The 14,948-nt window shown below is 37.8% G+C and overlaps 1 protein-coding gene across 2 annotated transcripts in view; it reads right to left on the bottom strand.

Annotated features, from left to right (window-relative positions):
- Nucleotides 1–381: 381 nt before the first annotated feature.
- Nucleotides 382–14,948, bottom strand: part of LOC104310712 (neuroendocrine protein 7B2) — a 47,237-nt gene continuing 32,670 nt past the window's right edge. For both annotated transcript variants that reach the window (XM_069784104.1, XM_069784105.1), the window contains exons 4-6: nucleotides 12,841–12,953; nucleotides 7,230–7,283; nucleotides 382–3,479 (exon numbers count right to left, since the gene is read on the bottom strand). In XM_069784104.1, coding sequence (XP_069640205.1) covers nucleotides 3,384–3,479; nucleotides 7,230–7,283; nucleotides 12,841–12,953 — 263 coding nt within the window. In that variant the 3' untranslated portion in view covers nucleotides 382–3,383. The remainder of the gene's footprint in view (nucleotides 3,480–7,229; nucleotides 7,284–12,840; nucleotides 12,954–14,948) is intronic.

The raw sequence follows: 14,948 nt of genomic DNA, 5'->3' as shown, positions 1-14,948 counted from the left end.
ACTACTTCCAAGTTTCTTTGGTTTGCTCATGACTTGCTGAATAGATTAGTGGCATGGTTTTGTTAGGCAAATGCAAACGTGCCAATAAAAAGAAGCATATCACTATTTCCCCTCCTAAATAATTCAATAAGCATTTTTATGTCACTTTCTTCTGTGGGTTGACATCTTTATATTCTTTACTACTGAGTTTATTATAAGACTGTATTATCTTTTGAATAGTGTATGTTAGTATATGTGGATTTGTGTATATATATATATATACACACACACACATGCACTGCCAGAGTAAGTTTTGTGTCACAAATACTACAATCTACTCAGTTAGGCAGTGCTTTTTTTAAACTAGGGTCATAAATATTTCATTACCAGAAAAAAGCAAAGTTGCATGGCAATACACTTTATTTTGTATAGCTTCTTTCAAGAACATTGTATCTCAAATACATTAGAGGTCATTAACACACTTGCGGATTTTAAAATAATCTAAAAAGGTTTTAATTAAATGAAAATTCTGAACAGCAATAGCAATATACATGCTCCTTAATTCACATGCATCATAAAGGTAAAAGGATGATTTCACCTGTAAGAGCTGAGCAGCTGTTTACATTCTTGTAAATAGTGGTTTGATGGAGTGAGTTCTTGGTGAGAGGGATAGTTGGTATCTTTGTTCATTGATTCCGAAAGACCAGCACTGTGGTGATTCTTTATAAAAAAACTACATATACATGTTTGGACTGTTGTTGGAGCAGTAGGAAGGACTTTTTTGCGGGGGGGGGGGGGGGGGTGCCTTTTTTTTTTTTTTTTAATTAATATGGGACTACCAATCCCAGTACAGAAAAGCAGCTCTGCTATGAAACTGAAATTGGAGTAATTAATCTCATTATCATGGTGTAATAGCTATATTTTATTAAAATTTCACAACAGTGCTGTTGAGTCTTCCTGGTGAAACACTCAAGCTGCCTGATGGACTCAGCAGATGGCTGCTCACCGCCACGTGTTTGATTTCTTCCAACAGACAGTTCCTGTAAGACGCATCATTGTATTGTGCAGTGTAAAGGGGTTTTATTGCTTGCATTTAAAGACAAAAACATCTCTAAATTGTGTAATTTTTCCTTCGCCTGCTCTGTGCAGATCTATCACAGACAGCAGGGCAGCTCCTCGGGCCCCACCTGGGCCGCAGGCAGCCACTGCGGATCCCTGTCCTGCTTGGTTTGCAGTGCTGGATTACCACATCCCCACACAGCGGGTGTAGTGAGCTGAAGCACTTCACGAAATCAGACATGGGATTTCTGATACTATTAAGCAAACAATTCTTCTTTGCCCCTCCCTTTTTAAGCCCCCCATTTACTGTACACACCACCTTTTGTTACATGCTGGTCCTTAGTAAGAGCTTAAAAAATGACATAAATTGCCTTCGTGGTTGCTTCATTTTTGTGATTAAAATGGGTTTTACTGGAGCTAATAAGGACAGAACATAGCTCAGACTACTTTAAAAGTATTGATAAGACACTTGAGTACCTGAAGAAACACCAGTTTCTTAGGAACGGAAATCTAGCCTCTGACCAACTGGAAGCCTTACAGCAGCACCAGCGGCTGACTGTGGGGTTAGGTGGGTGGAATGACCATTTCATGTACTTGGGGCCACTGGGCATCAGTGGGTTCTGATTCCAGATTCATGCCATGATACCTAGTTTTTTCTGTTTTGGAGACAACCTTTGCAACTCTCGGTACCTATGTGAAGACTAAGCAGGAGTGCAGGTAAAAAAAGTAATCTTAAGAAACAGGATACAATTTCTATCATGTGAACAGCTGGATTACTCCCATTCCAGGCACTGCAAGTGGAAGGAGCTCTGCGACTCACACGAACTCCTCAATTTTGTGACACAGGTGAGTATAAACCCCACTGCATTACTTACTACTTAGTTTTCTATTCCAGAATTTTCTTAAAGGGGAAATATGATGAAAGACATGATAGCTCAGCCTAGAATGTTATGGAGTTTTGCAATCTACCCATAAATGACGTGAGAGGACTGACTCTCTGCATACATAATTTATTACAAAGTGCTGGGATAGAAAAAGCAAATGCCATACACAGTCATATTTGTGCCATCCTGTTAATCTTCTGTAGCTAGGACCTTTAGTTTCTGCTAGTTTCTTGCCTGTTTTTTCTAAGGGATCATCATTATTTTACTGCATCTTTCTGTAGGATGGGGAAGGAAACTACATTTTTTTTCCCATAGATTTGAAGTTCAAAACTGTAAGCTAATGCTGTTTTCCATAATCCCAATGCCCCATGCACATGGCTTGAGATATTTCAGATGCACCCTGAAAATAATAAAATTTTAGGTAATTTTATATTCTCATCTATCAGAAAGGGAGAGCTCAGTTTTCTGGAATATAAAGTTCTTCAATCTCCTAGGGGCAAAAAAGGCAATTTAAGCTTCCTGGAGCAACTTCAAGAGCAGCAATAGCTACCAGTGTTATTAGAGCATCATAGTTTTTCAGAAGATCATCAGCTGTAGTGACCTTCATATCCTGGATTTAGATTCAGTGGATGTTGACACAACCTTATTAACACAGACAAATGTCTCCCATCTTCACTTATAATATCCCAGGGACACATAATTTAAGCACATTATAATGCACAAATGCTGCTGTTACCAAGACAAGGTGAACAGATGAATTTCCACACAACGGTACCATTGATAAGGAAGAAAGATGTGCAAGTGTTCAGGAAAGTTGTGGACATGGAATGACTAAAACCAACATAAAAATATTCCAGTGGATAGACTGAAAAAGCAGTTCTTTAATTTTTAAATTTGCACAGCAATAACCGAGACAAATAAGCCTCTGAAATATTTTGGAAAACGTCACTTTGCAAACCTTGTAGATTGCTTAAATGTTTATTAAAATGGACCAAAAGCCAAAATTCTCTGGGTAAAATAAATACTTTGTCCTTGCTAAGTAACAATATTTGTGAACAAAACATAAAACTATAATTTTCATGTGTCAAACATAGTAACATTTAAGATTAAATATTGGAGTCAGACTGGGCATTTTTTTTTTACATCTTCCTATTTACAAGCTGCTCATTAAGACCATTTACCTCACGTTAGCTATTAAAATGACTAACATTTTTAAAGTTTGCTCCATGACTAAAATAAAAACAACAGAAATGTCCTTTTACCATAACTTAACAAAAAGCAGGACCATATTTTTGTTATCTAGGAGAACATACTGTTATAAATACAGCTGTTTTTCATCTACAATTATATAAATAATAAACATGCTGCCATTCACAAGGATTTTAATAGATGATTATATATAAGCAATATTAAGATCTAGCAGAGGATGGCATGAGTTTTCATCATTCATTTTTACTGTACTTATTCAGGACCCTTGTCTTCATCTGAAAAATGTGGAACAGACTTCTTTGCTACAACATTATCCAGTCGCTGTCCTTGCAGATATGGGTTCACACTCTGAAAAAGTTTAAAATTATTTACACTTATTAGAAACAGGGAAACATATAAAAGGTAACTAGAATTAGCAGATATGCTTATGTATTTCATATCTGTCAAATACTTGCAGACTGAAGAAAAAAAAGAAAGCGTTCCCAGGGAGTAAATCTAAAAGTTACTCAGTGTTTTGTTTTCTAATATTTTTTGTGTGCAAGAATTTAATCCAACCCACTAAAAAGAATACAAGTGAAAGCGGACTATCGAGAATATAGAACAATCTGAATTAAACACTCTCTTTTTGCTCCACTTCTCCTTTCCTCAGCTCAGCGGAGAAGCAGCAGCAGCAGATCTAACTCCCTAATTCTTGAGGCAGGACAGAACTTGTTAGAGAAGTACAGGTAAGCTTTAGCTTAAACCACAAGACTCTGATGGACCTTGTGTTGGGAGACAAGTTAGACACCATGATACCATTTTTGACCAAAGTCTCTTCTTCAGCCCATCTCCTCTCCAGGAAACCCGTCCTCGCTTCCTCTTTTGATGCTGAGATAAAAAACTGCTGGCACAGAAGCAGAGCCAAACAAGGTTTTGGCATAGCAAATGGCTCACATACTACCGCCAGAACAAGGGAATGCTGGAAAGATCATCCCCGGAGAGGGTTTAACTTCACTTTGCACCATGCAAGCAGCACAACGTTGAGACTGAAGATGAACAGATCTTGTCTCAAAACTGGAGATCACAGTAATGTAGAAAGCCTATGCTTGAATTTTCTCTATACCAATGGAATAAAATGTATTTTACTGTGTTTGCAAGTATCAAGCAGTGCAGTAGAGCTTCAGAATTAACTTAAATGTTATTTACACCCACTTTCTGGCCTGTTACAGTGACAGTGTAAACAGAATTCAAGTATATACTTTCTCCTTCACAGATCTAGGCAAAAATTCTAGTGTGCTGGTTTTTTATACCCATAAAAATTGTTTGCCTAAGGACAAACTTTGGAGGAATGCAAATTTTCTAGCATCTCCTGATTCTTGTCAGGCTGGCTGTATCACAGAAATTACATTTCTTTAGATATTTCTGTGCTGCCTTCACCAAAACATAGGAATTCAAAGCTATGGGGGAAAAAAAAAAGGTTTTAAAATAAGCATGAAATATTTATTTTCAAATATCCTGGGTATTTGTCAAATCTCTGGAAAATATTTGGGGTTTGTCTGTCTTTGAGTTTAAGCCCTTGGGTTTCTCCAGATTTGTAGACGCTATCATTAATACTGAAGCATAACACAGAGCAGCCCTTTTGCTTACTTCTATTGTTTTTTGAGTGCTTTGCCTGCTGCAAGTGAAAACAAAAATACTAAGAACCAGAAATGAATGTGGAAAAATCTTTGAAAATAGAGCTAACACTAATTTAATGCTTGAAATTGTTAAAAATAAGACACATGTAAATGATTTGTTTGTGTTTGTTTAAAGAAGTTCTGTTTAATGTTAATTTAGTGAAATTCGGCTGTTGCATAAACTTCTAGGAATTATTTGAAGATTCTTAGGAAGATTAATTGGTCTTTTTTTTGGAATGGTACTTGCTTGCTACTTTTTGAAATAAAGTAGAAGAGAATGAGAATACATAAAATTTGAATCCTTTTCAACCGACAAAAGAAAGCACAAAATATAATGCAAAATTTTTGGCTGATTTGACTGAAAAAATATTTAATCCTATACAGCTGTGCTGAATTCAAAGTAATGCTGTTCCCGAGTACCTTCATGCACAGCTGCAAGCCCATGGCAACGTGACTCATTGATTACAGAAGCACTCCTGTCATGTTTGGGATATTAGATTCTGGACAAGACTATGCTCATGCATAGAAATTTAAAAAAGGGGAGAATTGCTAGTTAAATTAGGAGTCACTGTAGGCTTCCTTGTCTTGCACTGCAAATGCTGCAAAAAAATAACACGGCAGCAAATGGTAAATACATGCCTTTGCTATATATACTGATTATGTGTATGTATGTTTGTATGTGTGTTTACATACATACATATAAATACATGAATATACACACATACTTAGAATGTGCAGTTTTGTGGACTCCAGTAGTGCCTCTGTGACTGTTACACTATAGCATCGTATAGACACAACACAGTTACTATGTACACAATTACACAGGACTCACTTTAAGCTAAAATCGGGACATTCTGACCCAAAAGACCAATCTGTTGCCAGAAGCTGTCTGCCCTAACCTTTCTGTGCAGAAGGGCATGGAGGAGTAGCAGGGGGAGTAGCAGAGGGCCGGAGGGGAATCCAGTGGGCTTTTTGGTTTCTGGAAGAATACACTCTGCTGCTGACAGCTCTAGGTTACCCTTCTGCTGACAACGTGAAAATTGTGAACTGTTCATTAAAGCATTAGCAATCATTACAGTATTACTCTCAAAACAATAAAATACTTTAAATGATAATGAATTTACCATTAAGTGACATGCCTGTGCTAAGAAAATAAATCTGCTGCAAAGCAAGAAACTGAAGCTTCACCTCCAAAATTCTGGGCTACCCCTGGCCATGTGGCTGTCATGTCTCTCCATTATTCCTTTTGTATCTGATTATGTCAGTCAGCACACAGACAGAAAATGTATTTAATTTTTTTCTTTTTTTCTCATGAATATATTGCACCAACCCTACTTTAACATGCTGTTCTAGCTATTAATAAATATTCCACATAACTATTTCCAGAGTAAATTCTACTTACTTTAGAATCATGTGCCTACCCTTTTTCCTTTTCTGCTAACAAACTCAAAAATCAAATGTAAGCAGGAGGCACATACTAAGCTCAAGATGATAGATCATTAACATACGGTTGAACAATGCTTATTACCAGTGGTGTGTGAATCAGTAAGAAATCAACTCATCCTCTCCCTTTCTAGCAAAAACTTCAGGTTTGAGAGTTAAATAAATAAATAAATAAACCCTCTTCACTTACGTTTCAGTTATTTTAAACCAAATTTACTTCATTTACAATATAAACTGTGCTGTCATATTTTGAAAAGCTACTTTCTGGCAGAGAGCTAGACCTTTTCTTCTTGTAAAAATAACTATACTAGCAGCAAAGCTAAAGACTGCGACTCTGCCTGAAAGTGATTTTTTGGTAAAAGAAAGGCTGACATTACCAAAAACAAGAGAGACGATAGATAGTGAGGTGGACTGTGCAGAGATTCTCTGTGATATGTGGATTGCCTTCCTTGTTTCAGGGGGCAGAAAGATGAGAACCCATTCATCTTTGTCTTTCAAGCAAGTGGGACATGGAGATAGGAGTTTAATCTGAAGTAAATCTAAGTATGTAAGTGAATCAAATTACATCAGCTAAAGAACCAGTTCTACTGTCATTTACACCCAAAAACATATTCACGGGCATGGATAGTGGTAATTAATTTTAGCAATATTTTTAGTAGGAAACTTTTAAATTCTGTTTTAAAGACACTGAAATAATTTTAAATGCTTTTATGCAAATAGGATCAATTTAAAAACACAGATCATATAAAGTTTTTAAATTAATGCTCTGCACTGAAGTGCATCTTCTGAAAGCAACAGGCAATTTAGAGAAATACGTCTTGTACTTGGTGGACAGTCCTGAAGCCTGCTGTAGTAGTTAATCACAGAGATTCCCTGACTTTACACATTATGTAAGGTATAATGCAGATGCATTAGACTAACTCTTCATTTCAACAGTATGATGTTAGTTCTGATTAGCTCTCTAGATGATACAGGGGCTATAAAGTATTCTGATAGTTACCCTCTTTCTTCTTTTTGGACCACCATTAATCTTCTCAAAGAGTAAATTCTTGCTCTGGAAGGGGAAAAAATGCAGCCATCAAATTCATTACACTCTTCTTTTAAAATACCACTTTTGCTCTTAAATATTAGCAAGTTTAGAGTGGTGTATAGTTTTACAGGAAACATAAACCACAAATAAATATTCTGATATTCTTGCTAACATTTTGCCTTTCTTCAGGAGCAGTCACAGTCTTATCAACAATTATAAAGCCAGTAATTTTCCCCTATATTGCACTATATTATCATCTGTGTTCAGGCAATAAGTGCTTCAAGTACATGCTGGTATAATGATACAGACTGGATGTTCCCCATCATGTGATACATGGTAAAAATACATACATATTTAAAAAGAAAAAGGCAGAAGGAAAACAAGAAAAATTAAGAGTGGGAGGGAGAGAAAGCAGGAATCCTGACTCTGTTACATCTTTCTATACATTTGAAGTGACACAAGAACAGGAGCAAAAATATTTGCTTTACAAGGGATTTTCTAATTCCTTTTAAAAAAGGGAATCGGCGTCATTCCTACTGTTTTGTTGTCTTTGCTTATTCCCTTCCAGATATCAACACTTCCCAGTGCAAAGTTCTGCTGAAAGGAGTTCAGCGCCAACTCTTCCTTTGTTTAAGTAGTGCCCTCAATAAAGTTTCTAAAAACCATTTGGTCTATAACATTTTTAATGGCAAACCTTTTAAAAACTGCCAAAAACATCTTGGCAGAAGAGAAAGTTATGATGATGAGAAAAGAAAAAAAAACCCAACAACACAAAAAAACCCCTCTGACCATAGTTTACATAAGTGCATCCACATATTGTTGTATTTCATACAAGTAGTGAATTCTAATAAAGTCTGGAATAACACACACATGCTCAACACATTTTGTTTCAATTGTGTATTATGAAGGAAACCAAAACCAAACCCTAACCTGAAAATGGAAGGAGAGAAGAATTACATGTATAAAAGCAGAACACTGTATAAACAAGACCATTAATTCTGCTATAAACAACTGACCTAACATTGATTATATAAATAGAAAGTGTAATTCTAGCGCGAGACAAATTCACCAAACACTTCTACCCTCTCTGCAGCCTTGATATGAGAAAAAACAAACATTTTCAAGTGTTACAATGAAATCTGCCAAAATTGTCTGTATTGTACTTCTCATGTTCATTAAACCCCAAATTCACAAGGCCTATCTCTTGCCCAACCTCAGTTATTTTGTCAGAGCTGTGCCAAAAGGGAACAGAGATGAAGTTGGCCAAGGGAGGGAGACATTCTTGGCTAGTCATTTATGCAAACTCACTTCAGGAAAACTTAAATTTAACACTTTAAAGAAACCCACGGATGTGTAAATTATTCTCTTTAGGAAACAGCATGGCTGAAGCCTCTCTTTGTAAACTATTTGACCTTATATTTTTCATGAGAGGAAAAATAGTGTTTCTGAAATAAAAAGACTTTCATGACTACTGGAGCTAACATTTCTGTCACTCAGGAAAATTCCTTACAATTGAACTGTTCCTGCTCAGGAAGATTGTATTTTGTTTAGTCTGTTTGGGAACATTTTAAGACCGTAACTACTACTTAAGCATTATGTGGATGGCAAAGCAAATGAGGTTATGGAGCATGAGCTAAGAGTGTGCTTGTGTGTGATAATAGCAATCCTGAAAATACGTTCCACTGCGTAAGGGCCTGAGCTCATCAGCCACCAAAATTTTCCCGTGAAGTGCTCACCGTTCTCAACCCTCACCTAGGAGTTGTTAGGAATGAAGGCACGGAGGTTCTCCGGTTAAAGATAGACCTCATATGGAGACGTGCTACTCATGAATTGCTACTTTTTCCTCATTCCTTTGCCCCCTCCCGGCTACTTGGATTAGGGTACTAGAAGTTGGGGTTTGGGTGGGAAAAACTCAGAAATTAAAATGCTTACAACCAACTAACTAATGCCAGAGAGATCTACCCTTAGATCTTTCAGACTTCACTGAAACTTCATTAAGTCAGTAATAATCAGCAGCTCAGTAATCTGGACCTGCACAATTATTAAGCAAAGCTGAAAAGGAAAATTGCATTAGCAAGGTTGCACCCTTTCAAGTGGGCTTTTTTTTTTCCCAGTCAATTTACAGTCTTATCAGGAATATCAAGCATGACAATTTCTATTACTCCATTTCTATTACACACTACTACACTGAATGAAACAATCTGTATTGTCTGAGATTGAAGATGGGGACCAGATCTACCATAACCCACCCTAATAATCACCATTGCCATCCAGATATTTAACAACATCAGTTGGTAAAGAAAGACACCCTTAATGTTGCTCACTGTAACTGGAGTTGGAATAAAATAAAATCTGAGTGACTAGTTTCAGGTTTCTATTAAAATTAGGAAGCCAGAGATGGTAAGTTCTTTAACAAGGAGTTCAACTTTGACAAATATTTTCATCCCTGCTTCCCGTTTGCCTTTCTTTGTACTGTCTTGGATTCCTCCACTGTAGCTGATAAGCAAAACTGACATTATTTCTACCTTCAGAGTGAAATGTTATCCATTGCTTCAGTAAAAAGAAGTGTTGCTGAAAAACATAGTTCCTTTTAATTTTCTACTTGTACTGATACTGGTGCCAGAAAACACAGCTGAACTTCCCTCCTCTTTTTAACCCCTACACATGGTAGTGGTTATTTATTGAAACCCAAAGTGTTAACAACTCACATATAAGTGGGTTTTAGATTTGTATTGTAAACTGTATATTGTAAACTATCTTTGTGCTAGTCTTTCTGGATGCCAACAACACTTCTTCAGACCATCTAAAGAGTCAAGCTGCAAGATGCGGAAAAGGCAGACTCAAATGGAAAGTACCTGTATCCTGCAAGGAAAAGTCTGAACTGAGGGGAAAAAAACCACCTCAGAAGTCTTAGAACTATAGTTGCACACTAGGGTAGAAACCTCCAAAAGTCCCTCATCTTACTATTCCCACTGTCCCCTCTACGTTTTCCACGTATAAGGAGAAAAAAAAAGTCTTCAGGGCTGGGGAGGAGAGTGTAAGCTGTGTATCTCGCCCTATAAACGGAGTCTGTTTCCGAGACTTCCCACAGGTCAGCATATTGATATATGGAGAGTTGTCCCAAAGACAGAAAAATTCTTCCTCTTTCTTCCCTCTCCTAAGCCAGTATACATTTATCACGATTTATGTATTTGTATCTTCCTACGTATTAGCAGTATAATACTATATATACACATATATATACTCACACACAATATTTAGCATCTAGATGGAATCATACACTTTGCTGTATGAGACAGCTTCTAGACTTGTTTTACCCTTATAAAAAGTGTCTGCTATTCACAGGGTACTGCAGAGGTTCCACAGTTTTGCAAGCATGAGAGCCTGTCACCAAGACACACCAACCAACCTGTTTCTTTCCCATTATTCATGAACAGGCAGGTCTTTTTTTTCTGACCTGCTAATGTAATTTGGGTTTTACTGTGGTTACGCTAAGGAATGCATGCTGGCTCCTTGCAAGGACAAGTCAGTGGGAACTGTAACACTGCCTCGACGGCTCTGTGGCAGGAAAAGGCAGGGGAGAAGCTCCCCGGAGAGCTGCGAGCACACGCCAGCTCGCGTGGGTCCAGGAGACACGCTGGCTCCAAGGGCTTCAGACGGCGGTGACAGCCCAGAGCCTTCACAGCACGCAGGAGTTCGTGGAAATGCACTCTCTAAATACACAGCCATTACGGCCCCTGCGGCATTTGGTCCTAGGCTCTGCCACGGGAGAAGCTGCTGGCGGGCAGAGGGGATTTTGGTGGCTGGGGGCAGTGGGAGGATGAGGGTGCACACAGGTACCCGCCGGGCAGCCCGCAGTCGGCTGTGCCGGTCATTTGCGTCCTAATCCAGATGACAGTAAGTGACCTAGAAGACCCGATCTACTTTATCTCTCCTTTATAAAGTCTCAAAGAGCTAATTTTTAGAGTGCTTTTACTGCTCTTATGTTTCCAGAGAGATAAAAATAACAAAACCAGCCATAAAACCAGATACCGTTGTATTTATCTTTTTAATGTGTAGTAATATACAATGAGGAGGCAATCGGGGCAATTCTCCTGATCTCGGCAGAACGTTTGCTCATGCACATTACCAGCTGTTTCATCTCTAATTAAAAAGATCTGGAGTTGGCCACACTGCAGCTATATGATTACTGTTTAGTACCTAACAGTCTGTTTTAATCCATGCATGAGCAGTTTTTTCCCTCGAATTAGTAGTGATGGATGGAGAAATGAAAAAATGCCAGTATTCACTAATGATTACCTACCATTTGTTAACTATATATGTTGCTGATGACAACGCAGTATGTACGCTTGATTCTGAAATATTGCTATAGGCCAAAGATTTACAGAAGTGTTTTTATAGTCTTCAAAATGGTATTATGAAAGTAAATTACTTATGAATAATAAGAAAACTAACAGCATTATCTGGCATAAATAAGAAAGTTCACCATCTGGTGTTTTTAAAATGGAAACCTTTGATGGTAATTACTTAGAATGCAACAAGTTTCCAAAATTTGGATTTTTGGCATGATTCTCTCTAGAAATTTAGCACTCACGTAAGTAATTAAGACTATAAATCTTACACTGGTTTGATTATGAACGATGAATCATTGTCTTACAATTACAGCAGGAGAAGAGGCTGCCAAACATGTCCATTTATCGATATATGCTTACAGAGCACTGGTTTAGGGCAATCTTAAGTAAAGTGTTATAACAATGTAAAATGAGATTTCACGATTTGCTCTAGAAGCATAAATTATGATCATTGTTATTGTTTTCCTGGCGCCTGAAGATGGATTTGGGATTGGACATTTAACTGATGTAATCTAAGATTAAGCAGCAGAGCTCTCCTTTGGAGCCTCTAGCCTGCAGAAATAGTCTAGCTGGAGTTATTAAAGTCCTTGTACGCTCAGAGCAAGATTTTTGCCCTTAGTGTAGCTCGCTGCATTTATTATATGCAATGTGTAAAATAGGTTTTCAATATAATATAGCGCACAACCTGAATAGAGGAAGAAGCAGCAAGTCCTCCAAAATCCTTAAGCCAGACAGGATTCCTTAAAGCAAGTTGTCTGGACCTAGATTTTTTAAGGTGTCTAGACAATGATGCACTCCATTTATTTTTTCTTTAGCATCTAAGTAGCTGAATAGTGAATACTCACCTAACTTGGGTAATCTTTCAAGTTAGTGCCCTGTGATATTTTGAATATTTGATATTTTGATTTGTGCTACAATCTTTTGGTTACATGTTCACTGCAGTTTGAAATGTGGCTTGTTGCATTTATCAAGCACGTACATAGTTGTCATGCTTTGGGACAGGTAATAAGACAAGGATTTCTACTTTATATTTTTATGGGCTTTTCAACAGTCACAGGCATTATTTCTGTATTTTTAAGGGCAAGTTCACCTTTTTGAGAAGTTTCCCTTAAGGTGATAATTTTTCCAGCAATAAGCACAATATTCTCCTTGTGGTTTCATAGTATCCCAGGCAGCAGACAATACCCAGTTTCACATGCAACAAAAATAAGCAAGAAGCATGTACTCACCCACTTGCCCATGTTGGGATAGTCATGCTCTGGATCAAAAAGGTGTTGGTGCAGCTGGTATTCCCTGCTGAACTCTGCTGTGTCTGGGGTGTTTTCTAGACACCCATCATCAACTGCAAAAGTATGTTAGAAAGCACTGAGTGCTTGGTAGCTTTGAAACTCACAATACGTGCCACGTTAATCAGCAAACTTCTTAAGTGCAATTATGCAATTTAAAAAAAATCATTTAAAGAACTGGACGGCTGGAAAATATCAGGTATTTTTTTCTTTTGAAAAGAGTTTGTCAGCATATATTTGAATAGTTTTTTTAAAAAAAACGCAACTTAATGAAACTTCAAAACTAAACAAATTCATTTTCCAAGCTCTCCCCCTCCTTTTTGTGTTTCGTTTAAATTAGCAATTGAGCTTGATTTTACATAGAACTGCATGTTATTCTGATTCAGAAGGGATCCTCTTTTCATTTTTAAATGCCCACAGGAAGTTGTAGAAAGTGTTTAGGCAATACTTTTGAAGCTCATGGTAAAACAATGCTGTGAGCAAAGACAAAATTTCCTTCACTGAGTAGCTCTTCATGGAACTCCATTTCAGGTTTGTTACTTTGTTCAAAATGGCTGAAAATCATTTACACATCATAGGATCTCATAAAAATGCAATGTGGCAGAGGTTTTATGCTGAAGACATTTCTGCAGATTGGTAACTGATCTGATGGGTCCGGAGACCTCCTTCAATCACAATGGATGGTTTTGCAGACAGTGTCACATCGAGGATAATACCCTTTTAAAAATTGGTTTATGGACTTTTTACCAAAATAAGTCATCTTTAGATTAAATGAAGATTCAGCAACTTGAGGCCAGAGTAGCTCTTTGGATAGAGTCTGCTCCTGGAGCTCCCTCTGCTTTGTCAGCATGGGGAGCTTGCAGTGCAAGTTCCTCTCAGACATACCCACGGAGATCCTACCACCCCGGGCATGACGCTGGGCATCCAGGCAGCTACACCTGCCAGAACACAGGCACTCCAGAGGACACACCTGGGGGCTTTCCCCTCCATCCTCGGGTGATCATCATGTAAAAAGATTTGCAGATGAATTATCATTTTCCCTTAGATGTGGGAAACAGTAAAGACTTGACTTAAAAATGGGTTGATTCGATGACCCGAGGAGGTTATTCAAAGCCCAACAGATCCTGCTTTCTCTCTTTTCTCCTTAGAATGGGGAAAAAAAATAAAGTTGCCAATAGGAAACGGGGGAAAACTAACCATACTGGCTAAGTAACTCAGACACCGTTAAAGCTAACTACAAGCACTTAAAAATTATTTCAGTCTCAGCAGGGACAGGGTCATCTCAAGAGAGAAGCAGGTGACAAGAGAAATATGGTAGACCTTCTCAGAGCATCTGTGTCTTTTGGTAGAAAACACAAAAGGGCAGCTGGACATACATGTGCCCTCTGTGACTGCTAATCCAGAAGTCTTCAAGCTCAAGTGCTCTGGGCTTATGTATTCCCGCCGTGGAATGTGCACATGTAGACGGTGACTGGAAAAATTGTTTTCCATTAAGCAAATCCACAGACCTGATTGAGGAAGGCCTCTGGTAATTTGTATGCATAATACAGTCACCACTTGAATTTCCATTTAAGGCTCTGAAAAACATTTTACTCTAATCCTAGTAGATAGTATCTTCACTCACAGCGTACCTATTACAGAGCCATTTATCTGAGCGGGCAGCACTTCCCTAAGAATTCTCCTTGTGTTCAGATCTGACTGTATTAGCTTAGCTAACAACTTTTATTTCACCTAAGAAAGAAAAATGGAAGGGATTTTCAAAGGCATTTCTCTGGATGCCGGGCTTTTAATTTATTTATCTAATCACTAACTGAAGTCTAATGGGCAAGCACAGAAGATAGAAAGTCTGTGTGTGTGCTTGTGTGTGAGAAAACATAAACCCATCATTTGCAACCAGTCAGACAACAGCTATATTGAACCAAACAGAAGATTAGGTATTATTTTAGAAGAGATGCAGGCATCATCACCAAATGGGCTGTAATAGAAAACAGTAAGGGAGGACTATTCGAAATTTTGTCCTATTTTTGCATGAAATGTAAAAACACTGTTTG

Source organism: Haliaeetus albicilla, chromosome 5 (genome assembly GCF_947461875.1).
Source record: "Haliaeetus albicilla chromosome 5, bHalAlb1.1, whole genome shotgun sequence".
Lineage (NCBI taxonomy): Eukaryota > Metazoa > Chordata > Aves > Accipitriformes > Accipitridae > Haliaeetus > Haliaeetus albicilla.
This window is presented reverse-complemented; position numbering and strand designations above follow the sequence as displayed.